General features: G+C 34.5%; 1 protein-coding gene across 3 annotated transcripts in view; it reads left to right on the top strand.

Moving 5' to 3' along the window:
• Positions 1–26035, top strand: part of GRID2 (glutamate ionotropic receptor delta type subunit 2) — a 1327069-nt gene that overhangs the window by 801478 nt on the left and 499556 nt on the right. For all 3 annotated transcript variants that reach the window (XM_019741137.2, XM_074323476.1, XM_019741134.2), the window contains exons 7-8: positions 4556–4717; positions 17108–17227. In XM_019741137.2, coding sequence (XP_019596696.2) covers positions 4556–4717; positions 17108–17227 — 282 coding nt within the window. The remainder of the gene's footprint in view (positions 1–4555; positions 4718–17107; positions 17228–26035) is intronic.

Genomic DNA, 26035 nt, shown 5'->3' with positions numbered 1-26035 from the left:
AAAAAAGAAATCAATCCGATACACTAATTCAAATATCCTATCAGTGAAGGACTTTTCCTGTAAAAACAACTCTGTGTCATAAAGTAGTTTCTAAGGGTATCACTGTAATATACTGCTAGCATATTAGTATTTAAACCATAGGTCTGAGAGATCAACAAAGATTAAAGTCATGGTCCATTTCAGAAGTCAGAAAAATATATGTGTTAGAAAACTATCCTTCAAAATATTTAATATCAAAACATCGTAATACTTAGAGATGTTCAGTTTGAACTTTTTGGAAATATAACCCTATGAGAACTAATTCAACCACAATAACACTAGATAAATAAGATGATTTTGCAAAACAACTATTTTTGAATGATAACTCCACAGTATCCCTAACTTTAGTCAGTTTTGATTTTTCTTTTTAGATGAATCATTACTTGCCTATCTATTTCTTCATATGTATTACCATTGTAATGAGTCTCGTGTATTTTCCAGGTAGCTGGCTTTGGGATCATTGCCCATAGAACATTCTGTTTCCTACTAGATTTTAATCTCTTTTAGACTAGGTTCCCTCCAGGACCTGGCATCATAAAATCCCATAAAGTATTAGTCTATTTTTATTTCCCCTATTATACTTATCACAGTGCTTTGTACCCTTGTGGATATTTGTGGATTTGAATGTAATTAAGGAGAAGGCAATGATCAAAATAAGCCACTCTGAAACCTAAACAAGACCTGTTTAAATTTTAATGCTAATCCTGCTGATATGCTTATAGCGACCCAACTTTTCTTTCTTTTTTTTCTGTTTGTCTTTCTTTCTCTCTCTCTCTCTCTCTCTCTCTCTCTCTCTCTCTCTCTCTCTCTCTCTTTCTTTCTTTCTCTAGCCTTGGATATATTTTTATTTAAGTTCAAAATATGTTAAAGTCTCATTGTTAACGTTAAAAGTCATAACATATAGCTTCCTTAAAATTAAAAGTGGCTTTCAAATAATTTACCAGCTAAATTACTTAGTTGTTTTTTCCTCCAAATCTTTAAGCAAAACCAATATGCCTAGGACATGGTTCATATATGTTCTGTGGCTGTGAATGCTTCCTGTTACTACAACTTACCACCAGAGCTTCTGTGATCCTGTTTGACAAGTGTGGAACTAGAAAAATATTCACACCACACTGACAAATATTCTATTCTTGAAGTACAAGGAACTCTCTCTGGTCATCCAAAAGATTCTGTTCTTGGACCTAATGTTTTCAAAATGTTTATCACTACCTGAATGAAAGCGACTAAAATATGCCTATCAAATTTGTAAACAACATAGAGCTAGGAGGGAAAGCTTGTGCTGTGTAACATAAAATCAAGATCCAAATTGTTAAACTTACTGAATAACAAGACTAAAAGTTGAAATTCCACAGAGATAAAGAATAGGTTTAACATCAATTACAGGAAGTCTCAATTCATGAGACCTGGTTTGACAGCTGTTTAAGGCTATGAAGGTGAAGGCATATTTGGTATGAATATAGCACAAGTCATATGTGTTCTCAACCATTCTAATGTAATCTTGGTTCCCATGTCAGATTCCTTTTTGTTAAGATCAAGAGAGGTAGGCTTTATCTCTCTCTTAGTTGAATCATATCTGCATTGTGTCAGTTCTGAGTATTAAACTTTGAACAGAAACACTGAAAAATAAGAAAACAAAGAAAAAGTGCTGAGATGATAAAACAAGCTAGAAATTATATCAGGTGATGAACAACTAAAGGAAAGATGATGTTTCAGGGCAAGTAATAAATATTGTCAAATATTGGAAGGTTGTCATATAAAGCAGGTGGGTGCTGGAGGTTCAGTGAAGTAAGAAAACAACTGTAGTGACAGTAGGGTGGAGAGAAATTATAAGTTAGATGGTAGGACACTGGAGTTTAAGGCATTAGAGGAGATGGGTATTTGTATCCAGTGAATAGTCACTGTGTTGGTTGTGGCCAGAATAGAAGTAAAGATCACGTGTGTAGAAATCAAAATGACCTTCTTATGCTGGGAGATACTTTGGGATTACGGTGAAAAGGGAGTCAAACACCTAATGAATAATGGGTGAGAAAGAGATCAGTAGATGATGGCAGGAAGGGGCTCTAAATTTGGTGTAGCAAAGAGCATGGACCTCAAAAGAGAACAGGCACTTGCCTGAAAAAGAAATAATGAAAGGGGTATTAGAAAGCTCAAAGAAACTTTATCACCCCCTTTTGATCCTGAAGTTAGGAAGGTGGGCAAATGAGGAGAGACAGTCATTTGATGAAAACACGTGTCACCTATTGAATACGAAGACCAGCATGCATTCACAAAGTACACACTTCACAAGGTGAACAAGCGACTGTACCTCAAGGTGTCAAGTGTGGATGGACCAAGTTGTCAAGTTTCTCACATCTTGGATTCTATCAAACCTACCTGATGTTAGACTTGACTTTCTTTTATTTTCTTTGTGTTCTTTTTATTTAACAACTATTTATCAAAACAAAACAAAACAAACATTCCCTAGGCTCTAGGCTAAGTCAAATGGAAATAAACAATAAGGGAAACAAAAGTACAAAAGGGAAAATATATACAATATGAGCCCCTGTCCAGAAGGAACTCATATTCTAGTGTAAAGGGCATATTTGAAGAAAATCTTGGCATTATATTTCAATAGAGGTATGCACTGAGTGTTATGGGAGATAAAACGAGGATTGCTCAATTAGTCTGGGAGTAGGGAGAGTCCTGAGAAGTTGTCAGGGTAGGATTCAGCCAGCTCCATACCTAGGAATTAAGTATTAGAGAAAGTTAACTATTTGGAGAAAGATAAAAAGACATCAAAGAGTGCTTTGATGTCATATACACACTTAAAGCAATCAGTCAGAGGGAGAAGCAAAATAAAGCTAGAAAGATAAGAGCAAGCAAATCTGAGGCAGTGGAGCCAGGAGAGTTTATAAAAGGCCAAATTATTGCAGATTATTGAGAAATCATCAAAAAGTTTGCTCTGGATTTTTGGATGCAGGCCACTCATTCTTCATTTTTGTTCCAGGTTTTCCTTTTGGGTTTTCACAGTTTAATAAAGCCTGGATTTTGTTTCAATGACTACTTTTATGTTCAAATCTCAGTCTTCCTTCATTGCATATTTCGGCCTTTCCCTCAACCCCCACTCTCTTGAGTAATTATCTGGCATGGGGAAAGGGAGACGTGGGAAGGGGAAAGGGAGGATATCTTGCCCTCAAATTTCTTTAAAAAGAGCAAACACTGAAGAGCAAACATAGTGTTCAATGTGTCTTTAAAGAGCGGTCTGCCTCCTGTAGGTATTATACACACAAAGTAATGCTTAATACAAATAATTAAAGATTTACTGAGTAATGAAAGAAAACACACAAGGCACTGTTAGGAAGCACTTGTTAACAGTCGTTCATAGCATCAAACTCGTTATCTTAATAGTTAAACTTAGTACAATTTTGTGAGGTAGGAAGACAATTTCATAAGATTCCTGCATGATTAATTATAAGGACAGTCAACATACTGTCCCCTTTGTTTTCAGGAAAAAGCTATGTTAAGACACTTTAAAATAACTGAGAAAATTTAAATGATTTAAGGTTGATTTAATTTTTATAGTTACATTGATTTATCATTTTCTAAACTTTTATGTTGTATTTTTCCTTCAGAGCGGTTATAACATAACATTTTAGATATTATTGACCTCGAATATCTATAGGCATTTGTGTTTTCTAAATAATTTATAATTTATTTGAAAAATAAACACCTCCAGTAGTTGTTAGTGTGGAAAGTAGTTCTGGCAAGAGTTAAATGTAAGTGTTCATTAGCCCTTAGCAAACATTTCTATAATACCTTTCTCAGTCTATATGGAAGAAAGATAATAACATAGTTACCTTAGAAGAAGCAATCTTTAATATAAACGTACATTCAAAAAGTAATTATTTATGATATCTGTCATAATGAATTGCAATATACGTGTACACCTATATAAATTTGCATAGATTCTTAATCATGATAATGTTTATAAATGATGCTGTTTCCTCTCATTTTTTTTCATTCCTGAATCCCCATAGGCAAACAGATGGCTGCTTCCCTATTCTTTTATATTCTTTTATACCTATGACACTCATCTTATATGTAAGATTTAGTTGCTATTTCTCCATCTGAATAACCAGAATGCAAAAACTTGATATAGTCAGAAAATGTATTATTCAGTTTGTCCTTCCAACCTTAAGCCTTTCGATCCTTACCTCCTCAAAATGAAATAAGGGCCAGTGATTTTCTAAGGGCTGACACTAAAAGCCTTGCCTCTGTCGAAACTTCTCTTTTTTATCTTCTCTTTTACACCTAAATAAGCTGAAAAAGAAATCGAAGCATACAGTCAGACAAGACTTCATTCTCAATAGCAAAAGTGCCTGGGAAATGAAAAAAGAAACCTTCTGCTTAATAAATAACCCAGTAAACCAGCCTTCAACGACCTGAACAGAAGCAGTGAAGCTGATGATTTTTTCCCATATTCTTGATGGTTGCCATCAGTGATCCTAATGGTTACTGTGTAATATCTTTTCAGATTTCAAACCTTTACATATATGACACGGTGCTTCTGCTTGCTAATGCTTTTCATAAGAAACTGGAGGACCGGAAGTGGCATAGCATGGCAAGTTTGTCCTGTATCAGAAAGAACTCCAAGCCCTGGCAGGGAGGGCGTTCCATGCTGGAGACCATCAAGAAGGTAATTTCTGACTAGTATTTCACTCTTCGTAAGTCTCTGTAAAGATAAATAATTGTTTGATGAGATGTCTTTTAGAAGGATTTTCTCCCTTGATATAGATGTCACTTAAAAGCACAAAACAGTGTAATGGAGAAATGAAATATTAAAAATAAAAGGTCAGAAAGTCACACACATACAAAAGCTAATAGCCCTTATTTATTTGTAAGGGAATTTTAGGCAAGTAAAATGTTAGTGGTTGAAATATTTTTAAATTTCCTTAATCATATCATTAGAATTAAAGGTGCTCAAATTATTTTGGTGCTTGTCACAAAGCACAAAAAGTTTTGTTTGTTTGTTTGTTTTTTTCCTTTGCACTACACCATCACCTGAAGAATGAGTACCAGATATAGCTGTTTTCATTTAGATGATACGTGGTAAGACATTGGATGTGTTTGTTGATCTTTATCTCATATTACATTGGTGCAAAAGTAACTGAGGATTTTGCAATTGTGTTTAACCTTATAAATCGCAATTACTTTTGCACCAACCTAATATTATAGGTATAATTAATAAACAGTTACTATTTTGCAGCATTTTTTAACTATGTGGGTACTTGATGGCAATCACTTGTTCATTGTCAGTACGGCATTTAGCGTGGCTATGACCTGTGTTGGCTTAGCTACCTGTTTCCGTCCCAGGAGGCAGTTTGTGTTGTTCAATTCCTCTCAGTGGTATAAGCATTCTGCAGTTTATTAGCCTCTTTGTCATGTCATCCTTGCTGGCATTTTCCATTTGTCTCACACAGCTTCTTGAATTTAAAATGAAATGATTAATAAAACAAACAAATTTCTCCTGTACCCTTTAAACAAAGGAGACAGCCATTTGAAAGTTTATGTTCTTTATTTACCTATCCTTTTTCTTTCTGTATGTGTTTGCCTTTCTCTCCTGAAACAGAGAGCTAGTCAAATGAAATATGAAGTATTTAGAAAATCTAGATAAAAATCTAAAAATTTATCATCAGAAGTGAACTAGATGTACAAAAAGCAGGAAGTGGAAGAAAGAAAATGTCAAATGAAGATTAGCCTGGATCTTTCTCTTGGTAGAGCTTCCTTTTTTTGCAAAAGAGTCACTTTAATGATAATTTAGGTACTTATCAACAGACGTGCTTGAGAATTAAATTTATTGACTATATTGGCAGAGAAAGATTTTTCAACGGAAAAATGCATGTCAAATTTAAAGTCAAGGTATTGCCAAAATCTTATCTATGTAGAGATTTGGCAGGTATTGATCCAGGGGAGGTTTTTGAACATGACTTTGATCCTGCCAATTTATTAATTCATGGTTTGGCTAGGAAGTAGAACCTGAATGTATTCATTATTCTGAAGCTGTCTCACAAAGACAGAATAATATTTTGGGAGTTTGCTTAGGCGACACTTATTTAGTGGGCGAATCAGTAGGAAGGAAAGAGAGATACCATAATATGTAGGTGTTTCTCTTACAGCAATTTAATATGTAAAATGTTGCTGTCAGAAAATTTATAATCAAAACAAATATATACAATAATCATGAAATTTTATTTTGAAGGAATATTTACATATTTGTCCCTGTAAGCTTTCAACCAGGAACATCAAATTTATGTATGTATGTACGTATGTATGTATGTACGTATGTATTCATTTATTTATATTTTAAATATTTTTTTAATTTTTCAATTACAGTTGACATACAATATCATATTAGTTTCAAGTATACAACATAGTGATTAGACATTTATATAACTTACGAAGTGATAATTCCAATAAATCTACTACCCATCTGACATTATACATAGTTATTACAATATTATTGACTATATTCCTTGTGCTATACCCTTCATCCCCATGACTACTGTGTAACAACCAATTTGTATTTAATCCCATCCCGTTTTTCACGCAAGCCCAACCCCCCTCTCATCTGGCAACCATCAAAATGTTCTCTGTATCTATGAGTTTGTTTATTTTGTTCTTTACATTACACATATAAGTGAAATCATATAGTATTTGTCTTTCTCTGTCTGACTTACTCCACTCAGTATAATACCCTCTAGGTCCATCCATGTTGTTGCAGGTGGCAAGATTTCATTCTTTTTGGGGCTGAGTAATATTCCATTGTATATATGTACAACTTTTTCTTTATCCATTCATCCATTGATGGACACCCAGGCTGCCTCCATATCTTGGCCATTGTAAATAATGCTGCAGTGAACATAAGGATACACATTTGCTTTCAAAATACTGTTTTGGGTTTCTTCAGATAAATACCCAGAAGTGGGATTATTAGGTTCATTTTTGGTCTCTTGTTATAGCATTTGTTTTAAAGTCTGTTTTGTCTGGTGTAAGTATTGCTACCCCAGATTTTTCTTTTTTATTTCTTTTTTTGTTTGTTCAGTTCTAGTTCCATGAAATATATTTTCCATCCATTTACTTTCAGTCTGTGTGTATCTTTTGATCAGAAGTGAGTCTCCTGTGAGCAGCATTTGTAAGGATCTTGTTTCCTTATCTATTCAGCCTCTCTATGTCTTTTGATTGGAGCATTTAATGTATATATATTTAAAGTGATTGTTGATTAGTATTGCCATTCTATTCATACTTTTTTTTTCTTTTTCTTATTCTTAAAGAAATCCTGTTAACATTTATGTAATACTGATTTGGTGGTAATGAACTCCTTTAGCTCTTTCTTGTCTGGGAAGTTCTTTAGCTGTCCTTCAAGTCTAAACAAGAGATTTGCAGGGTAGAGTAATCTTGGTTGGAGGTCCTTGCTTTTCATCACTGACTATTTTCTCCTATCCCTTCTGTCCTGCAGTTTCTGTTCAGAAATCAGCTGACAGTTTTATGTGAGCTCCTTATAAGTAACTAATTGCTTTTCTCTTGCTGCTTTTAAATTTTTCTTTTTATCTTTAACCTTTGGCATTTTAATTATAATGTGTCTTGGTGTGGGCCTCTTTGGGTTCATCTTATTTGGGACTCTGCACTTCCTGGGCTTGTATATCTATTTCTTTTGCCAGGTTAAGGAAGTTTTTCATCATTATTTCTTGAAATAGGTTTTCAATTCCTGTTCCCTCTCTTCTCCTTCCGGTACCCCTATGATGTGAATGTTGGTATGCTTGATATTGTCCCAGAGACCCCTTAAACTTTCCTCATCTTTTTGGATCCTTTTTTTTTTCTTTTTGCTGTTCTGATTGGGTGTTTTTTGTTACCTTATCTTTTAAATTGCTTATTTGATCCTTTGCTTCATTTAATTTACTGTTGATTCCTTCTAAGGTATTCTTCATTTCAGTTATTGTATTATTTATTTCTGACTGGTTCTTTTTTATGTTTTCTATCTCTATTTTTATGTTTCCTATCTCTTTATTGAAGTTTTCTCTGAGATCATTGAGCATCTTTATAATCTTTGTTTGGAACTCTGTGTCTGGTAGATTGCTTGTCTCCATTATGTTTAGATCTTTCTCTGGAGCTATATTTCTGTTCTTGTACTTAGAACATGTTTCTTTATCTTCCCATTTTGGCTGCCTCCCTGTATTTGTTTCTATGTATTAGATGGGACTACTATGCTTCCTGTTCTTAGTAGAGTAGTCATACATAGTAGGTGTCTTATGGGACCCAGTGCTGCAGTCTCCTTGTTCACCAGAGCTGGGTCCTCCTTGTGTGTCCCTTGTGTAGGTTTTGTGTGCCCTCCTCTTATAGTTGAGCCTTAGTCACTGTTTGCACATCAGTGGGTAGAATTGACCCTTGGGTTGATTGGTTGTAAGCACTGGCCATGACTACAGTGGAGGAGCTGCGCTAGAGGGGCTGACCCTACAGTGTAGGGTTTTCTTCAGCAGGACTCTGGTGCCTGCCCACTCTTACCTTTTGGTATGTTGTCTTTGAAAATAGCTAGGTGGTGCTCCAGTTGGTCCAAAGCTGGCCACCAGGGGTGCCAGCTCTAGGCCTCCTGGGAGGGGACCCACTGCAGACCAGGTTCAGCTACAGTCTGTGCCCTGCCTGGGTCCACCGGGCATTAGCCACAAAGCAATCTGCAGATGACCGCTGCCCACGCTGGGCTTGCAGGTGCCTCAAGAGGCCAATCTGCAAATCGAGGCTGGTTGTCACTAGTGCCAGACTTAGGGCTGCTCAGCCATAGATACAGGACACACCAAAGTCAGATGGGGCTTGTTTGGGCTTTGTGAACCTTTGAGATGTTTTATAAAAGATGGTAGTATGAGTTAAAACAGGTTGTTTGTTTGGGAAAAACACTGTAAGTGTTTTGGGTATGCCTGAAAGTTGGGTGGGGTGGGGTGTGAGGGAATCACTAGGGCAGGGCTGACAAAAGGTGATAGCCTGTTTGATGGAGACTCAGATATGACATCTGCCGGCATCTACACATAGGAAGGGAGAGAAAGGGCTCAACAAAGACAAAATGGCTTCTCTTCCTCCTTCTGGGAGAAAACTGCCCCTCCAGCCCTCATACTGCAGCCAGAGAACTCAGTTTCTCTCTGTATGTCCCTGGCACCTCAAGCTGCTTCCCCAGTGCTGGAGCTCAGAGCAAGTGAGTCCGTCAGCAAGTAAGTCCCTGTGAGGCCCTTTTAAGAGGAATGCCTAGGTCTGCAGCTATCCTTCAGCTCACTTAACCTCTATCTCCACTGGGTTTCACAGCTAGAAGTTATGGGGACTTCTCTCCATGACACTGAAATCCTGGGCTGGGAAGCCTATGGGGTGCTGGGACACTTGCTCCTCCTGGGGGGACCTCTGCAGCTGAGATATCCTTCCTGATTTTTAATGCTCACATGTGGGTGTGGGGCCAGCCCACTCTGCATCTCTACCCCTCTTACAAGTCTCCCGGTGGCTTCTTCTGTATGTCCGTAGTTGTAGGCCTTTGGCTTGGGAGCCTTCAGGCAATTCTCAGTCATGGTTATTCTGTAGTTTAGTTGTAATTTTGATATGGTCTTGAGAGGAGGTAAGAACTACATTTACTTACTCTGCCATCTGGATCAATCCACCCACATTTAAATCTTTTAAACTAAATAAGTAAAACAAATAAAAGCTGAACTGCACTGTAAGATAGTAAGAGAGGCACTTCATTGTTCTCACCATAATCGGTTTTCAGAACCACAATTTGAAAATTATTTTGTGGGACATTTAGAAATCAGTTTAATCTGTGCAGATCTGTCTTTCTTAAAGACTGAGGAACAGCAGTAATGCTGGTAGCCTATTTTTATTTACAGATTTGTTCTATGATTAAATGGCAATTATTTTCTATTTTTTCCTACTATTAATATTGTAACCGTTTCCAAAGGTACACTTTGTTCCTTCATGTATTCATCACTCTTTTAACAGATATTTATCAAATGCCTAGATTGTGTATTGCATTATTCAAACTCTTTTATGTGATTACCCAAAAAGGGATTTAGAGCCTAGTAGTGAACATTGGCTATGCATACAAAAGCTATAGGTGACAGAAAACAAAAGTCCTCAAATGTGGTAGAAATAAGGGTCTATGGAATTTTAGGATAAGGTGTAGTACAGAGTGCTATGACACCCACTCAGCTCCTGTTTCATGGCTGAGGCCCTCCTGGGGAGGGCACACAGTTGAGCCTCTGTCCAGTACTGCGCTGGGCAGAAGGGAGCTGCTCCACATCCTTTGCGGAAGAGCATGTGCCCAGTGATTGGTCACTGCAGAACTAGAAAGATCTGAGTCCCTTGGCTCCATTGGGGTAACTCAGAGGAGTTATTGTAACCACAGATTGGTCAATGGGATCACCTGAGCTGTTGTACTGGCATTGAGGTTTCACCTCTTCCTCTGCCCAGTCCCTGTTCTCTCACTCCCTTCTCTGTATTTCCTCAGGAGCACCCCAAGTAACCCTCCTGAACAGGAGCAAATCTCCAGTTCAGAGCTGTTTCCTGGGGAATCTGACCCAAAATAGAGAAAATAGATTAGAAAACTTTTCATGAAACTGATAGCATTTTAATGCAAATTAAAAGTTAACTTGTTTGAGATATGTAATCCTAACGATAAGAAGATATTTCAAGTGGTGGGAGTACTCTAGTTGACATATCTATTAAAATAAATCATGTGGGCAATGACCAAGGTGGATTAATTCACTAGAATGTACAGAACACATGGTGAGAATAGTGTAGACTGGGAAGAGATTGAGGAAAGGAATTAATTCCTAGGTAGATGAAAGACCGTAAAGAAATTTTGAATAAGGGCATGACAAAATCAGAGCTGAGGTTTAGAAAGAATATGCTTACATTGTTTTTTTAATAATTAAAAAAAATACTAAAAAATAATTACACTCAAAATGTGTGATAACATATAAAAGCAGTGATATTTTCTATGTATCCCATACAAGTAAGCCAATCAAGATTTGATAGACTCTTAAATCAAATACTTCTGCATTGGTTTAATTGATTAATTTGTGCTAAACATTTTGTGGTAATTATTTTTAATACCAAATGTGAAACATAGAATATGTGAACATTTGTGGCAGTGTCTCAAGTCTTTTAGTACTAGTGCATTTTCTCACATTGAAACATGTTAATACATTATATCTAAAAGAGATATCTTGATACATGTTGATATCTAAAAGAGTACTCTTTGACATGGAAAAAAAGAATTGAAATTACTATAATTCTTATATGGGAATGTATTCATTCAACAAATATTTTACTGAATACTACCATATGCTGTGAGATCACAGAATAAGGAAGCAAAATAGAATTATCAAAAATAATTACAAGTGTGAATGTTCTGCAGAAGGGGAAACACCAACTGTTCTGGAAATATGTGGCTAGAGAACCTACTTAGGCATAAGAGTGACAGATAAGTAAGAACATTTAAGATGAGTAGGCATTAGCCAGGAAAAGGAGGAGAGTATTCCAGAAATGGGGAGGGAAGAATGTTTTCTGCAGTGTAATGGAATGTTAACAAGCTTGCAGGGAACAGAGCTATTGGCACATTTAAGCATCTGAAATAAGACCAGGATGACTAGAATAGAGAAAGAATAGGGCCATTGTTCCCCTTTGGCTAAAACAGGTAGGCAGGGAAAAATATAATGAAGGGTTAAAACCACGTTAAAAATTTTTAAACTTTTTTTGAGGGGTAAGGTTAAGCCACTGATGTATTTTAAACAGAGGGTGACAAAATCTGATTACTCAGTGTCTCCCAAGTGGAGAATTCATTCTGCAGCTGTCATTGGACCGGGACAGGTTCAAAGAGAAAACATCAGTTAAGAGACTGATGCTCCAATTCAGAGGATGCTTAGGAAATGTTGTGGGTTATGGAGATGGATGGAAGTAGATGTCTTTAAGAGATACTTAGGTGATTGAAATAAGATGTAGTGATTTGAAATGAATGTGTAAAGAAGAAGAAGAAGAAAATGGTCATTCTAGGTTTCGGTCTTGGACAGGCATAACTCCAGAAAGTTGGGGGTTTTGTTGTTATTTTAAAATTTGTGTAATTGAGGAATGGAAACATATTATTTTGCTTTTTGTGTAAAGCACTATGTGCTTTTTAGAATGTGTACATCATAAGGAGAGAGAAAATTTAGGAAAATAATCTGCCATACCAGAAACAGTATTGATTAGGAATATAAGATATCCCTTTTACAAAATGTGAGCAAATAAACTTGTTGCAACAAGAGCTTTTAGAAAAGCAGTCTATGCCCTTGGAATAGTCCTCTTGTGGACTCATCAGTGTATACTCCAACTTCAGGGCATTTGAATCCTAAAGAGGTAAATGGTATAGTGTAAATTCATTTAGTTCAACATCCACTTTTTTTTAAATAATCCACGATGATGTACGTTTATGTTGAACACACAGTTTACGTAGCCTAGGGGGAAAAGTATGAGGCATAAGAAGAAGGTTTTAGTTCAGGTTCCTCAAATAACTAGTTGTCTCAGCTTTAGTTTCTTCTTCTCTAAAATGTAGATAGCATGATCAATACGCTAGTAGCATTATATTTACTTCTCATTTTGCTTCAAGTTTCTATGATGAATGAATATTTTAGCATATGTGTATTTATGTCACTATAGAGGTATATATCTCTATATGCACGTGTATACACATGGCAACTCAAATTTTCCTAGATATTTCACAATAATTGTTTTTTGTTTTTAGTTTTTGTTTTTCTGCATCTTGCATCTAAGCATTTATCCACCCATTACATTTCTTTTCTAGATAGATTCATAGAGTTTTCCTTCTGGCAGGGATTTTTCTCTCTGAAATTAACTTATGAAACATGAAGACATCAGGACACGCCACTGAGTCTGGTTCTCCCCAGTGTGTTCACTGCCTTGCTGGGCTCATGTTTATTTAACAGGGTGTCCTTGGTGACTAAGAATGTCTGCAGGTTACAAGGAATCTAGGAACATGTATAAGGAAATTAGATGAGTGTCATATAAACCTGATGTTCCATATGACCTTCCAAAAGAATCTCTAAGTTATTTTGCAGATTCAAGCATAGAAAAAACTTATTCTGCCTCATAAAAAGAATGAAGTAATTTCTTAATATTTTTTTCTTCGTTTTTCCAACTTATCCTATTCATAAGGGAACAAAAATTTTCTTCTTTTTCAAAAAACCGATTATCCAGTGATAAATTATTCCAAACCTCTGATTCTATTCTTCTACTTTTCCTTCTCTTCTGCTTTCTGTATTGGATGCTCACTACCATTTCTATTTAGGGTGGGTAGGATGGAATCCAAACCTATTTTACTTGGTATTTTAAACAAGGTTTGCTCTGGCAGCAATTTTTACTGTCACTTTATAGGACATTTAGAAATTATTTGTATGAGTTATTCATATTGTCAATATCCCATTATCTTATTTTGTTTACAATCTGTTATATCACCAAAAGATAAACACAAACACACACACACACATACACACACACACACACACACACACAAACTGTGCATGCACAAAGACAGTGACTGCTCATTATTAACTGGCCAGCACACATTCATTTTTACAAAGGCTCTGTTTTCAAGGTAGATCTGAGGATTGAAAAAAGAGTCAAAAGCATGGGAATATTCATTCTTTGTCAATCAAAAATCAAAGAGGTGAATCATGGGTCAGATAACAAGGCATTTCAGTTAAAGGGTTTATTTGCTTAAAATACTGACCTCTCAAGCAGCCCTTATATTTTCACGAGGGAAGGTTTTACTGATTACACATGCTAACAGCTCATAAGAATATAACATAAAGAAGATAAATTACAAAGTCAAAAAGGTGAACAACGTAAGTGGAGGCTGCATTAAACTAAATGCAGGTCCTCTGATTTATGATTTTGTACCTGTGTCATATAAGTGGACTGAGTTGCTCTGTGCCAGATGCAAGCTATGGATAAAGACACTGGATGGAGTGGCCATATAAGATTTGACTGTGAATAATAATAATATAGTGCCAGGCAGTCCAGTGTTCAAAAGTTTTAAAATTATAGGAATATACTATTTTTATAATGAAGCAATCATACTGATATATAATATCTTTTCTCTTTTTCCTAGAAATAAAGCACTACAACAGAAATTTAAGGTTCTGATATAATTAGGAGATATTACTGAGGTAGATGTGTGACAGAGGACAAGATGTGCTCTTATAAAAAGATTACTGAATACCAGTGGTTTGAATTTATATGTAGTAATAGTAGCTATATGTGTAAGTCAAATTCCTACAGTATTTGCCATTTGGAGATATTAATGATAAGATCTACTGTGCTTACCCCAATCTTTAAATTTTTAAGTGAGAATTGAATTATTTGAAATATTATTACTGAGTGAACATACAGGATCAAATTGACGTGCAAGAACTGAATAATCTATCCCTATCAAACATACAGACAATCAAAAAGCACAAAGGAGAGAGATTATGGGACACTTATAAGTAGCTCTCCAAGTTGTTTCTTCTTATATTGAACAAGCACATTCTGTCTCCAAGGAAGATTTTATAGGTTTTCCTTGCACAGCAGGGAGCATTTACATTATGAAACATTTCGATTTGTACCCTAGAAAGTGAAAAGCTTCAGGACATTTTCCAAAGAGCCATAAGCAATTAATTCATAGATCCTGAGTTTATTTACTACGATAATCGTAGTTTAGCCCGGGACATCCTGCTAAGGGCTTTTTTAAATAAGAATAGTAAGTATTACTAATCTCTTTAACTGGAGTTCCAGTTGACAAAGACATCAGACTCACTTACCTACTTTCTTTTCCCCTCATCCTGTGCTGCTCTACACACACACACACACACACACACACACACACACACACACACACCAGTAAAACAAGTGAACAGATCCTAGACCAGTTGCTTTAATTCTTTTCTCCCCAAATACCAATCAATGAAATATAATTGAGTCAAAATTTGCAAAAACATTTTACAATGCCCTGTAGATATTCATGAAATTTTGATGAATATTTTCCACCCCAATAAACATTAGTTAAAAAACGTACAAACAAAACAGGCACATGCCTACAACTTCCAGCAGAACTAGAAAGCCTCCAAAATCAGAGAATGAAAAAATCATGTAGAAGATGATGATGACAAGGATAGTAATTAAACTCCCACAATTTATCAAGCACTTTTATATATTCTCTACATGTATTAAAAGACTCATAAACTTCAGAGACAGGTACCATTATTTTATAATAATGCCGTTTAGCAGATGGAGAAATTGCAGCATAGAGAAATTAAATCACTGAGGTTTACACAACTAGTAGATTCTGATGCCATTGACCAAATGCCGGAAGTCTGACTCCAAGTCCATGCTACTGACTGCTATGGCATATATGAGAAGGGCATAGACATATAAAATTCAACCGTACTTTTATTAATAAAACTCGATAATAAAAGAAAAGCTGGCATATTAGGAAATAATTATGGAGGATCAGTTTTGTTGATTATAACTATTGCAGAAATGAAATAGATGAAATATTGAAAGTAATGAATAAGCAATAGTTTCATTGAATGCCTGTTATGAACTTAGTGTCAATCGATGGTCTACAAGACACAGATGTAGTAGGAGATATAGTAGACAACATAATACCTGCCAAAAAAAGACTAGAAATTGAGTTAGAACCTATGGCAAATGAGACACAGATGATCTTCAATTTATGATGACGCTATGTCTCGAAAAACCCGTTGTAAGTTGAAAATATCATTAGTCAACAGTGAATTTAATACGCCTAACCTACCAACCATCACAGTTTAACCTAGTTTACTTTAATCGCTCTCAGAACACAATATCCATAAAACACTGGCACCCCAGTACACTGCTGAGTATCGGTTGTTTACCCGTGTGATCGCATGGCTGACTGGGTGCTCAGCTTGCTTGCCACTGCCCAGCTTCGAAAGAGAGCATCAAACCGCATATTGCTAGCCCAGGGAGGAAAAAACTCAAAATCCAAAATCCGAAGTATATTTCTACCAAATGCATATCACTTTTTCACCATTGTAAAGTTGAAAAATCATAAGCCAAACCATCATAAGTCACAGACCGTCTGTATATTTAAGTATCAACATCATAGAGGTGATACTGAAAGCAGTTTGCAAACTGAGATAACTTGTCCAAATAAATGTGATTATCGGGCCAAAATTCGAAGTTAGAAATACTATAGTATAGAAGTGACTCAGAATATGATTTTTATTTATGAAATCCTAAATAACGTGAGGACCAATAAACTGAGAAAAGAATGGTAAACGAGAAACAGAGAAGTATGACCTACATTGCCATCTGTTGGGGAAATGAACATCTGTCATGATGAATGAGATGAAGCTTGGAAATTCCCAGTGAATCTCAGCAGCCAGCACTACTGTTTAAGAGCAAAACAGATTTCAAGCCTAATTTAGTTTTCTATATTTTTTTTAATTTGGAAAAAAATATTTAAAGAAGGAGGACGAATAAACATCTAGTAACTTAGAAACTTGGTTTTTAAGAATCCCAGATATAATTTTAAAACAAATTAGAATGGCATTGTTCTGGAGAAAAAAATATTGTCAAAACTTGTATCCAGAGTAGATTTTATGTTCCCCAGAAGCATATTTTCTGACTGATGGATCTGTATATGTCAGAAGGTATGGTGGCAAAAATCTTTGCCTGGAATTTAGTCTCAGCTCTAATATGGTGTCAGTTTATGTAGTCATTTTACTCTTTGGATCTAAATTTCCTCATCTGTAAGGAGAATGAGATTGCATTAAGTGATTCTCAAGGTTACTTTCAATAGTTCTCCTATTTTATGCTGTGCACTTATTTTAAAAAAAATAGCCTATTAATCATTGCATGCTTACAATATTTATTTTATAAATGGAAATAGTATTCCTACAACTTTCTTTTATGCATTATTATTCTTATTATGATTTTACTTCTGAAATCTAACATCAGTATCCTTTCTCTCATTCAGGGTGGAGTTAGTGGGTTGACTGGAGAGCTAGAATTTGGAGAAAACGGAGGCAATCCCAATGTCCACTTTGAAATTCTTGGAACCAACTATGGAGAAGAGCTTGGCCGAGGTGTTCGCAAAGTAAGACCAGAAACATTGATAAATATGCTTTTTTCTATAGTAACTATGGTTTTGTTTGATTTTCTTCACACAATATGATTACAGTATTAAAGTCCCTATTGTAAATAGTTTGAAAGAGAAGGGATGGGGGAAAATTAGACATTTAAATGACCTTAAGTACTTACCAGAAGTATTAATCAATGAATTCTATTTATGTCTTAGTATAATTTAAAGGAAGAAAGGTAATGTGATGGTTGCCTAGGGAACTAGCAAAATCTTTCATTCATTATAATAATAATCTTTATAAAGTAATGAATTTAATATTTATACAATGCATAGCTGCTTGTTTTTTAACTTGTAACATGCACAAAATCAGAATAAGAGCTTAGAGAAATTTCATATAGTAAGAGAGAAAGTCTACTATAAAATGTGACATTACAGTATTTCAACTTCTATATGTGTCACACATAAGTAGAAAATGGTTTGCAGGAAATGAGCTCTTGTTATATATTACAGATTGCACATGAGAAAAAACTTGAGTGCAATAAAGGATGTTTCAGGAAATGCTGGAACAATAAATACTTTCTCAAGGAGAAATATGAAAGCCACTGAAGAAATCGGTTTCCTATAGTTTGAATTTGCCATTGTTATATATTTTTAGTGGGTAACACCTTAATGTAATTGAATGTGCATACACAGTTCATAACTATAGATTTCTAACTGTGTAAAGCTGCTGCATAGAGAGTAAGAGGTTCTTCAGTAGGTGTTCCTTTCTGAAGTTGAGGTGTAGGATGCAAAGAAACTTAGAGAAAATTAAGTTAGGAGTTACTCAAATCACCAATAAAAACATCAGTAAATTCACGATGGAAGAGTTGAAAATATCTTAATGTGTTTTTAATTATTGTTTTATAGTGAAGCATAGAAAATATACAGAAAACTTCATAAAACACAAGGATCGTTTAGTAAATTATTTTAAAGGAAACAACCACTAATATAATATACTATACTAGTACCAAGAAATAGAACGTATCAAACATTCTAAACATCTCCATATATTCTCCCTGATGACATCCCTGACCTCCCTTCTGAGTAGTGTAACAGTCTGAATTTTATGATACTCATTTCTTTTCAGTTTTAAATATAATTTTATCACCTGTATGCACATCCTTAATTAATATAATTTAATAGTTTACCAATATTTTAACTTATGGACAGTCTTAATATGGTATATGTTCTTTTTTCTTGCTTGTTGTTCAACATTCTGTTTGTGTTATTCATTCTTGTTACAGGCAGTTGTAATTTATTCACTTAAGTTGCTGTATCGTCTTCTAGTCTATGAATTGTCCTAATCTACTGTGGTCTATTTCCATTTTTAGGCTATTATAAACAAAATTGTTTTGAATATTCTTGGAAATATGTCTTGGATGTATACTCTTGTAGTTGTGCATATATCTGTAGGCTTTGTAACCAAGAGTAGAATTGCTGCAATACAAGAAAATGTATCTTGTTTTTTACTGGCTAACCTTAAAGTCATTTTCATAGAGATTTACTAATTTACATACCACAAGCAGGACAGTAAGTTCTCGTTGCCCCATGTTCTCACCAAATCTTGGTTTAGTCACACTTTCAAGTTTTTATTAAGTTATTGCATATATAATGATATATCCTAATGGTTTCAATTTGCATTTCCCTGGTTATAAAGAAGTTCTGGGATTGTTTCCTATATTTTTTCGGCCAACTTCAGATTCCTTTTTGGGTTAATTGCCCATTCAAGTCTTTTGGCCCTTTTTTATTCAGTTGTCTTTTGTTTTTATAATTAATTTTAGGAGTTATACCTTTGAATATTAGTATCTTGTTATTTAATATGTTGTAAATAGTTTCCCTCTGTTTTTTATTTACGTTTTATTCATAGCACGTTTAAATGAAGTAGAATTATGAATTTTCTTCCTTATGATGATTGCCATTTAGTCTTATTCAAGAAATCATTCCTTATTGCCAGAGTCATAAAGATACAATGCTCAATATTTCAAAGGCTTTATAGTTCTACCTTTTCAATTGAAGCCTTTTGTCTACTTGGAATTATTTTTTTTAATATATGGGAAAAGAAAAGAATACAATTTCACTCTTTAATGTAGTATCTTGAGTATTTGTTTTTACTGAGATTTAAGTACAGTAAAATGCACAAATTTTACTTCTACAAGGGCTTTCCATGATTGCATTCACCAATGTGACCACAACCCAGATCAAGTTATGGAACATTTCCATCACCCGGAAAGTCCCATCACTTCTATTTCTGCTCTTAGCAACACAGATAGTTTTGCCTGGTCTGGATGTTCAGATAAATGGATAATGTAGTGTATTCTCTTTTGTGTCTTCTTTGTCTCACCATATCCTTTAGATACACCCTTATTTTCATGCGTCACTATTTTTTACTTATTTTCACTTATACTGCTAATGGCATTATATTGTATAAATATCATATAGTATCTTTTAAAATTCCATTTTCTGTTTGTTGTTGATATATGGGAATGACATTGGTATTTTATATAGATTTTTATATCCAGCTTTCTTGCTCAACTCTTTAATTCTTATAACTGATCTTTAGATTATGGTGAACCTTCTGCATATTATCATTATTATCTAGAATTAATGATTTGTCTCTTCATTTCGAATTTTTACACCTCTTATTTCTTCTTGCCTGTGTACTGACTAAGGCCTCTAGGACAATGTTAAATAAAATTAATATTTAATAATAAGCCTGCTTAGAGTAAAAGATATCAACATTATATTAGTAAATATAATATATGATGTTTTTCATTTTATTAACTTTGATAAGATTAAGGAAACTCCATACAGTCCTGGGATAAACCTAATATTCATATTTATAAAAATTACATTTATATAAAAATATAATTATGTTTGTTTCCATAAAAAACATTTGATTTGTTACCACTTTGCTTAAGATTTTCACATTGATGTTCATGACTAAGTTTACCTGAAATTTTCTTCTCTGTTGGATTTTCTTTTTTTTTTTTTTATTCATGATGTCCCTTTAAAACATTTTCAGGGAGTTCATTTAAAGTCTCTCTGCCATGGTTGGGCTTGTGGAACCTGCATTGGCTAGAGTGGATTTAGACAAACGTGGCTTTAACCATCATGTTATTTCTGTAGACAAATGAGTTTCCTCTTATGCAAAGTCAAAGTAGGTTCTCTTGATTATGCCACAATATCACTGTTGGAAAGGGGCCTTGCTAATTCTCAGTTCCTTAGCAGACATCTGGGAAGTAACAATATGACGAATCTCAATAGTTACCATCTGACAAATCAAGAAACTACAGTCTCTGCTGACCTGGCCCCTGGTCATCTGTGAATTCTTCCCAGGGTGAGACTCAGTACCATCCATCACTTACAGCAAGTCCCATCTCTAGTCTCTCTATTAACACTGTGTTAAAGCCCCAAACCAGGACAAATCTTTCATAATCTTTCAGTTCACCATTTCCTACTCAGTATTGCCTTTTTCACAAGTCACCGTAGACTGCCATTGTATAAATAATTCTCCCCCATTAGAACGTGGGAGAATTATTTATACAATGGCAGTCTACGGTGACTTGTGAAAAAGGCAATACTGAGTAGGAAATGGTGAACTGAACTAAGTCAAGAGACCTCAGTTTTGGGTTTGTTTGCTTGTTTGTTTGGTTTTAATCCCTGTTGGACTTTGATATTAAGGTTTTGTTGGCCTCAAACATAGTTCACATGGTTTCTTCTTTTTCTATTCTTTTGAGTTACATAAGCTTGGAAACATTTCTTCTTTGAATGTTTAATAGATTGCCCTAATGAAGCCCAGCTGAATCTAGAATTTTCTTTGCAGCAACTTTTTAAAAAAACTACTGATCTACTTTTTCATAATAAATAAAAATAAGTTTTATTTTTATGATATTTTAAAGTTATAAATATGTGTGTGTGTGTATATAGATAGATAGATAGATGTATCTTAGTATGAAAATGCTAATAATGTCTTTATTTAATGTTTTAAATATCTGAAATATTTTGAGACCTGAACTTATTTTCATTTTTAAATAGTTTCCTTGGGAGAACACTTTTAAAATTAATATTATAAAGACTTCTAATAATGCTTTCTTCCCTAATGAATATCTTGTCTGCTATTAATGAAGCTAAACCAATTTCATTTCTGTTACTATTTCGATGGATGACACTTCTTTTCACTATCCTTTTACTTTCAACTTTTCTGTATCCTTTTGTTTCCACACATAATTTCTATAAAAATTGTATAATTGGTTATTTGATGCAAATTTGACTATTTATGCCCCCAAAAATAGAGCATTTCACATAATTATATGAAATTCATTCACTAATGCACTTAGGTTTAAGTCTACCATCTTATACATTCTTCTATTTTGTACAATCTATTTATCCTGCCTATTCCAGGTTCCTTTCCTCTCCTTTGTTGCCTTCATTTGGATTGCATATGTATATATTTGTATATGTATATATGTACATGTATATTTTTACTATCATCCATCGTCCTCTACTAATGTACAAGTTGTAGATTCTGTTTCTACTTATTTGATAGTTCCTTGAGAATTTATAACATGCATACTTAATTTTTCAACATCTAAAGTCCATCAATATCTTGGCTTCCACATAGGTAACATACTTAGGACATTTTAAATCCACTTACTAAATGTATCCACCTCTCAAATTATAGGGTTTTTTTCATGTTTTTAATGTTCTCTTTTTTATTCAAAAACTATTACCATTACTGTTTTGTGCAATACATATTTATTTATATCTACCCACATATTTTCCACTTTCCTTGCTCTTTTTTCCTTTCTACTTTTGTATCTAGAATTGCTTTTCTTCTGCCTAAATTACAGCTTTTTAAATGTTCCTTGATGGTTTTCTTATGGCCAGATTTCTCAGTTTCTGTTTATCTGAACATGTCTTTATTTCATCTTCTTTCTTTAATTATGTTTCCCCTAGACATAAAATTTTAAATTGCTAGTTTTATTCTTTCTGCATGTTGACTATATCAATACACTGTCTCCAGCTTCAGTATTGTGGTTGAGAACTTGGCTGTCTCTGCCCATATTTTTGCCAGTAATCCACTCTCTTTTTCTCGGACTTATTTTAAGATTGTCTTTGTTTTTATATTTCTGCATTTTCAGTACAGACTGTCTGAGTGTGGATTTTACTCAAATGTGTGACGTTTTATGATGGCAAAAACTTAGGTTAGTCAATGTGGGATTTACGGTGACTGATAAACTAACACTAAGTATATGATGCCGTGCTAAATTCCTAAGTCTGGAAGGACAGAGGGAGTACCAAAGATGACCATTAATTCATGGAGAATTTCAAACTATTAGGGAAAATCTGTAATATCTTAGGCCCAATTCTCTGCCTTCAATTTTATTTATTTAGTAATAAGAGACTAGCTACAATGATAGAAAATTAAATGGAAACAAAATAATTAGCATAATTAACATAGAATCATAAAGCAAGTTTATTATAAATGTAATAGAATATACAGAAAATGAAAATATTCATGGTTTTATAGCAGAAAGTAATATGTCTTTCTTTGGAGTTTTTATTACTTAATACTTGCTGAATGATATTAGAAAACCTTTTTTTTATCTCATAATTGTGAAATCAATATTAGTGAATAGTATCCCCTATTTTGAAAAAAAGGAAAAAGGGACTTCTGCATACATTAAGGTATGCATGCAGAAATTATATCATTCTCAGATAGGACCTATACAAATACAAACAAAAGTTTTTTTGTTCTTTTTATGTATTAGCAATTTCTTATAAAACCCTCCTGCCTTTTTCTTCTACTCTATTCCTAATGATTTTCCCCAAGTTTACACATCCATTTTACACCAGGTTTCTTCTTCCTTCCAATATTTTTGTGTAAACTATCCCATGCAACATTATTAATTTTCCTAAAGCCTTATGATTCTAAAGCTTCCTGATTTTACAAAAACATTTATCCCAATTCAATAATTAGGCATGTGTGCATAAGGATGATAATTACAGTCTTCATATACTAATAGAAGCTAAGAAAAAAAGAGTTTCAAGAAATAGAGGGGGATTGTCAATATAGCAAAAAAACAGTAATATAAAGACTACAGAGAACTATTGAATTTAGGAACTCAAGTTCATTAGTAACTGAGGAGAGACAGTAGAGCAAATGGGTTAGCAATGCGGCTACCAATGTCAGACTGTTCAAATTCTTGTTATGCTATTTAAAACAAAGTTTAAGTTACATGTTACTAAGCTCATAGGTAGGTACAGCCTAAATGAGTTAGTAATGTGACACAATCAGAACTGTTCCTGGTGCCTCAAAAGATGTTTCAAGTAATTGTCATTTGTAAGAGAAATCTTAGTTGAGTGGTAATGCCATATGTTTAAATAGCAACAAGTTGAAAAGTAAAAAGGAATAGGGAATAGAGTCAATGGAACTGTAACAACTATATTCGATGTTAGAGGAGTAGTACATTGGGGGCGGGGGTTATCAGTTTGTGAGAGGTATAAATGTCTAACTATTACATTGTTTTGTGCACCTGAAACTGAAAACAAATTGTATGGACATTTTTAGATCCCCCTCCCAAAAAAAAGTCAAAAGTAAGGTGATATGTAGCAGAAGTAAGGGCAAATAACCACATTATCCTATTTGGCTAATAGAGTGGTCATTAAATGGCTTCTTGAAATTGAGGGGGAGAACTTTCAGAATGTAAGAGGCCTGAGTATGTTTGATGCTCACAGACAGAGACAGTAGAGAGGAAGAGAAAGAAGATAAAGGAAAGAAATGTGATCATTTATAGAGGTCCAGGAGAGAGAAGATTGGATCCAGAATTAGAGTGCTTAATATTAGGCATTGGAGGACACAGTTTTCCAAAGTGATGAAGGGAGGGAGTAAGGAAAGAAATGTGTAAAGGCAACCAAGGTTTCTTGTATGATGTCAAGAAATTAGGGGAACTGTTAAGAAATATATTATCTTTTCTTGGAGATGTGGGAGATGAGGTTATCTGCTAAGAGGAAATGTGTAGCAGAAAACATTAGAGATGAGGTTATAGGCTAAAAACAGTGAATAAGTTTTGAAATACCTGCTGTGGCAAATAGGAGAGAGCTAATCAAAGAACATGGAAAAATTAAGAATTGCCAGGTCGGGCTGTCTGTTGGCTCATATGAGGTAAGAGATCAAAAATTAATTGTTGCACTAATCTACATGGTTATAGACTTTTGTCCAGCACCATTTAGCAGATAAAATGAGTTTGAATGAATGTAGGGTTGGGATTTCATCAAATTGTTTTAGTTTAGTTTTGTTGTTTTGATAGCAGTACAATGAGGCCATGAGGATGAGGACATTAACAGGTGAACGGCTAAAGTGATGAAGCATGAAATCTAACTTGGACAGGTATGGTGGTGAAGACAGGTGATCTCAACAACAGGGAAATGTAAGGCTAAGAGAATCAAGCCCTCAGTAAGTCAGAAAGGGCCTGTATATTGATTTGGATTAAATCAGAGTCAAAAAGTTGTGTTTGAGGTGAGAGACATTTAAATTCATGATTCAAATGGTAAATGGGGTCCAGTCACTCAAAAAGTTAGGTTGTGATTGTCCAAGTGGGCTTTGTGTAGACATCAGTATGGTTCTAAGATTAATGTAGTTGCTTCACCCTGCTCTGAATTCAGATTCCGTAATGTGTTATCTATGCCACTGAGTTGACAATGAAGCATACACTTCAAATTATGTCTACTTTATTCTTATATAATATTCAAGAAACCTTATATTTGTTTATGTTTCTGTGTTCCAACTCCCATTTGGATTAAAACACTGCAGTGCACTGACATTGTACAGATGTTGTATAAAAGGGAGCATAAATACAGAGAGTGCCAAAAATGTATACACACTTAAGAAAGGAAAAAAAACTGTATTAAAATCATAATGCTCAATATATACTGATAACAAAAGATGAGTACAAGTCATGTGTATACATTTTTTAGCACCCCTGGTATTTACTTTTATAGCACCTTTTGCATTGTTGACACTGAAATTTTTTTATTCTTATTTTTAAGAATTTTCAGCATTTTTATTTTTAAATATTTAGCTGTTTTATAACTGAAATGTTTTTTTCTACCAAAATGCAATTTTAATTAATTACTGAGTTTATGAAGCTCCAAACCTAGCTCTCAAGTAATTTTAACAGTACTGTGAATTAGTTTGTGGATTGCCAACTCCATTTATAAAAGGGGCAGTACCTTCATATGGGAATTAACACACTTGTAATGTCTTCAAGGATACTTGTCAAGGAGAAAGCATTAACATGCAAAAAATTACAGTATTTACTACATATGTGTCCAAAATTAAGGTTTCATTCCCAGTAGCTCCAGGTCTCAAAAAGAGTGAATGGCTTTCCAGGCAATGAATTGTGGAGTTGTCAGTGTTTATTCTGCTGTCAGTGGCTACTTGTATACAATGCCTGCAGCCTTATCACCTCGAGCAAGAATACTGTCAGCACTCATAAACTAAGTAGGGTTGTGTCTGTTTAAGATTTGAATGTGAAATTGACCAAGCCCCACATTTTGAACTATTCCCACTGTCTTCGCATTGTATACGTGGAGGTTTCATTTTTCTGAGTGTGGTGATAATGTGAAAAGGATTATTTAATTTTCACTGATGCTAATCAAAACAAGAGCTTCCCTGCTTTGATATTGTTTGCATGTTCTTTTACTTTGATGCCAGGTGGTGTTTCATCCAGGAGATTGTGTGTTCAAGATGTTGAACACTGTGTATCCTTGAAGATAAATTCA

Source organism: Rhinolophus sinicus, linkage group LG02, assembly GCF_036562045.2.
Source record: "Rhinolophus sinicus isolate RSC01 linkage group LG02, ASM3656204v1, whole genome shotgun sequence".
Lineage (NCBI taxonomy): Eukaryota > Metazoa > Chordata > Mammalia > Chiroptera > Rhinolophidae > Rhinolophus > Rhinolophus sinicus.
The sequence above is the reverse complement of the archived record's forward strand: the minus strand, read 5'-3'. Positions and strand labels throughout refer to the sequence as shown.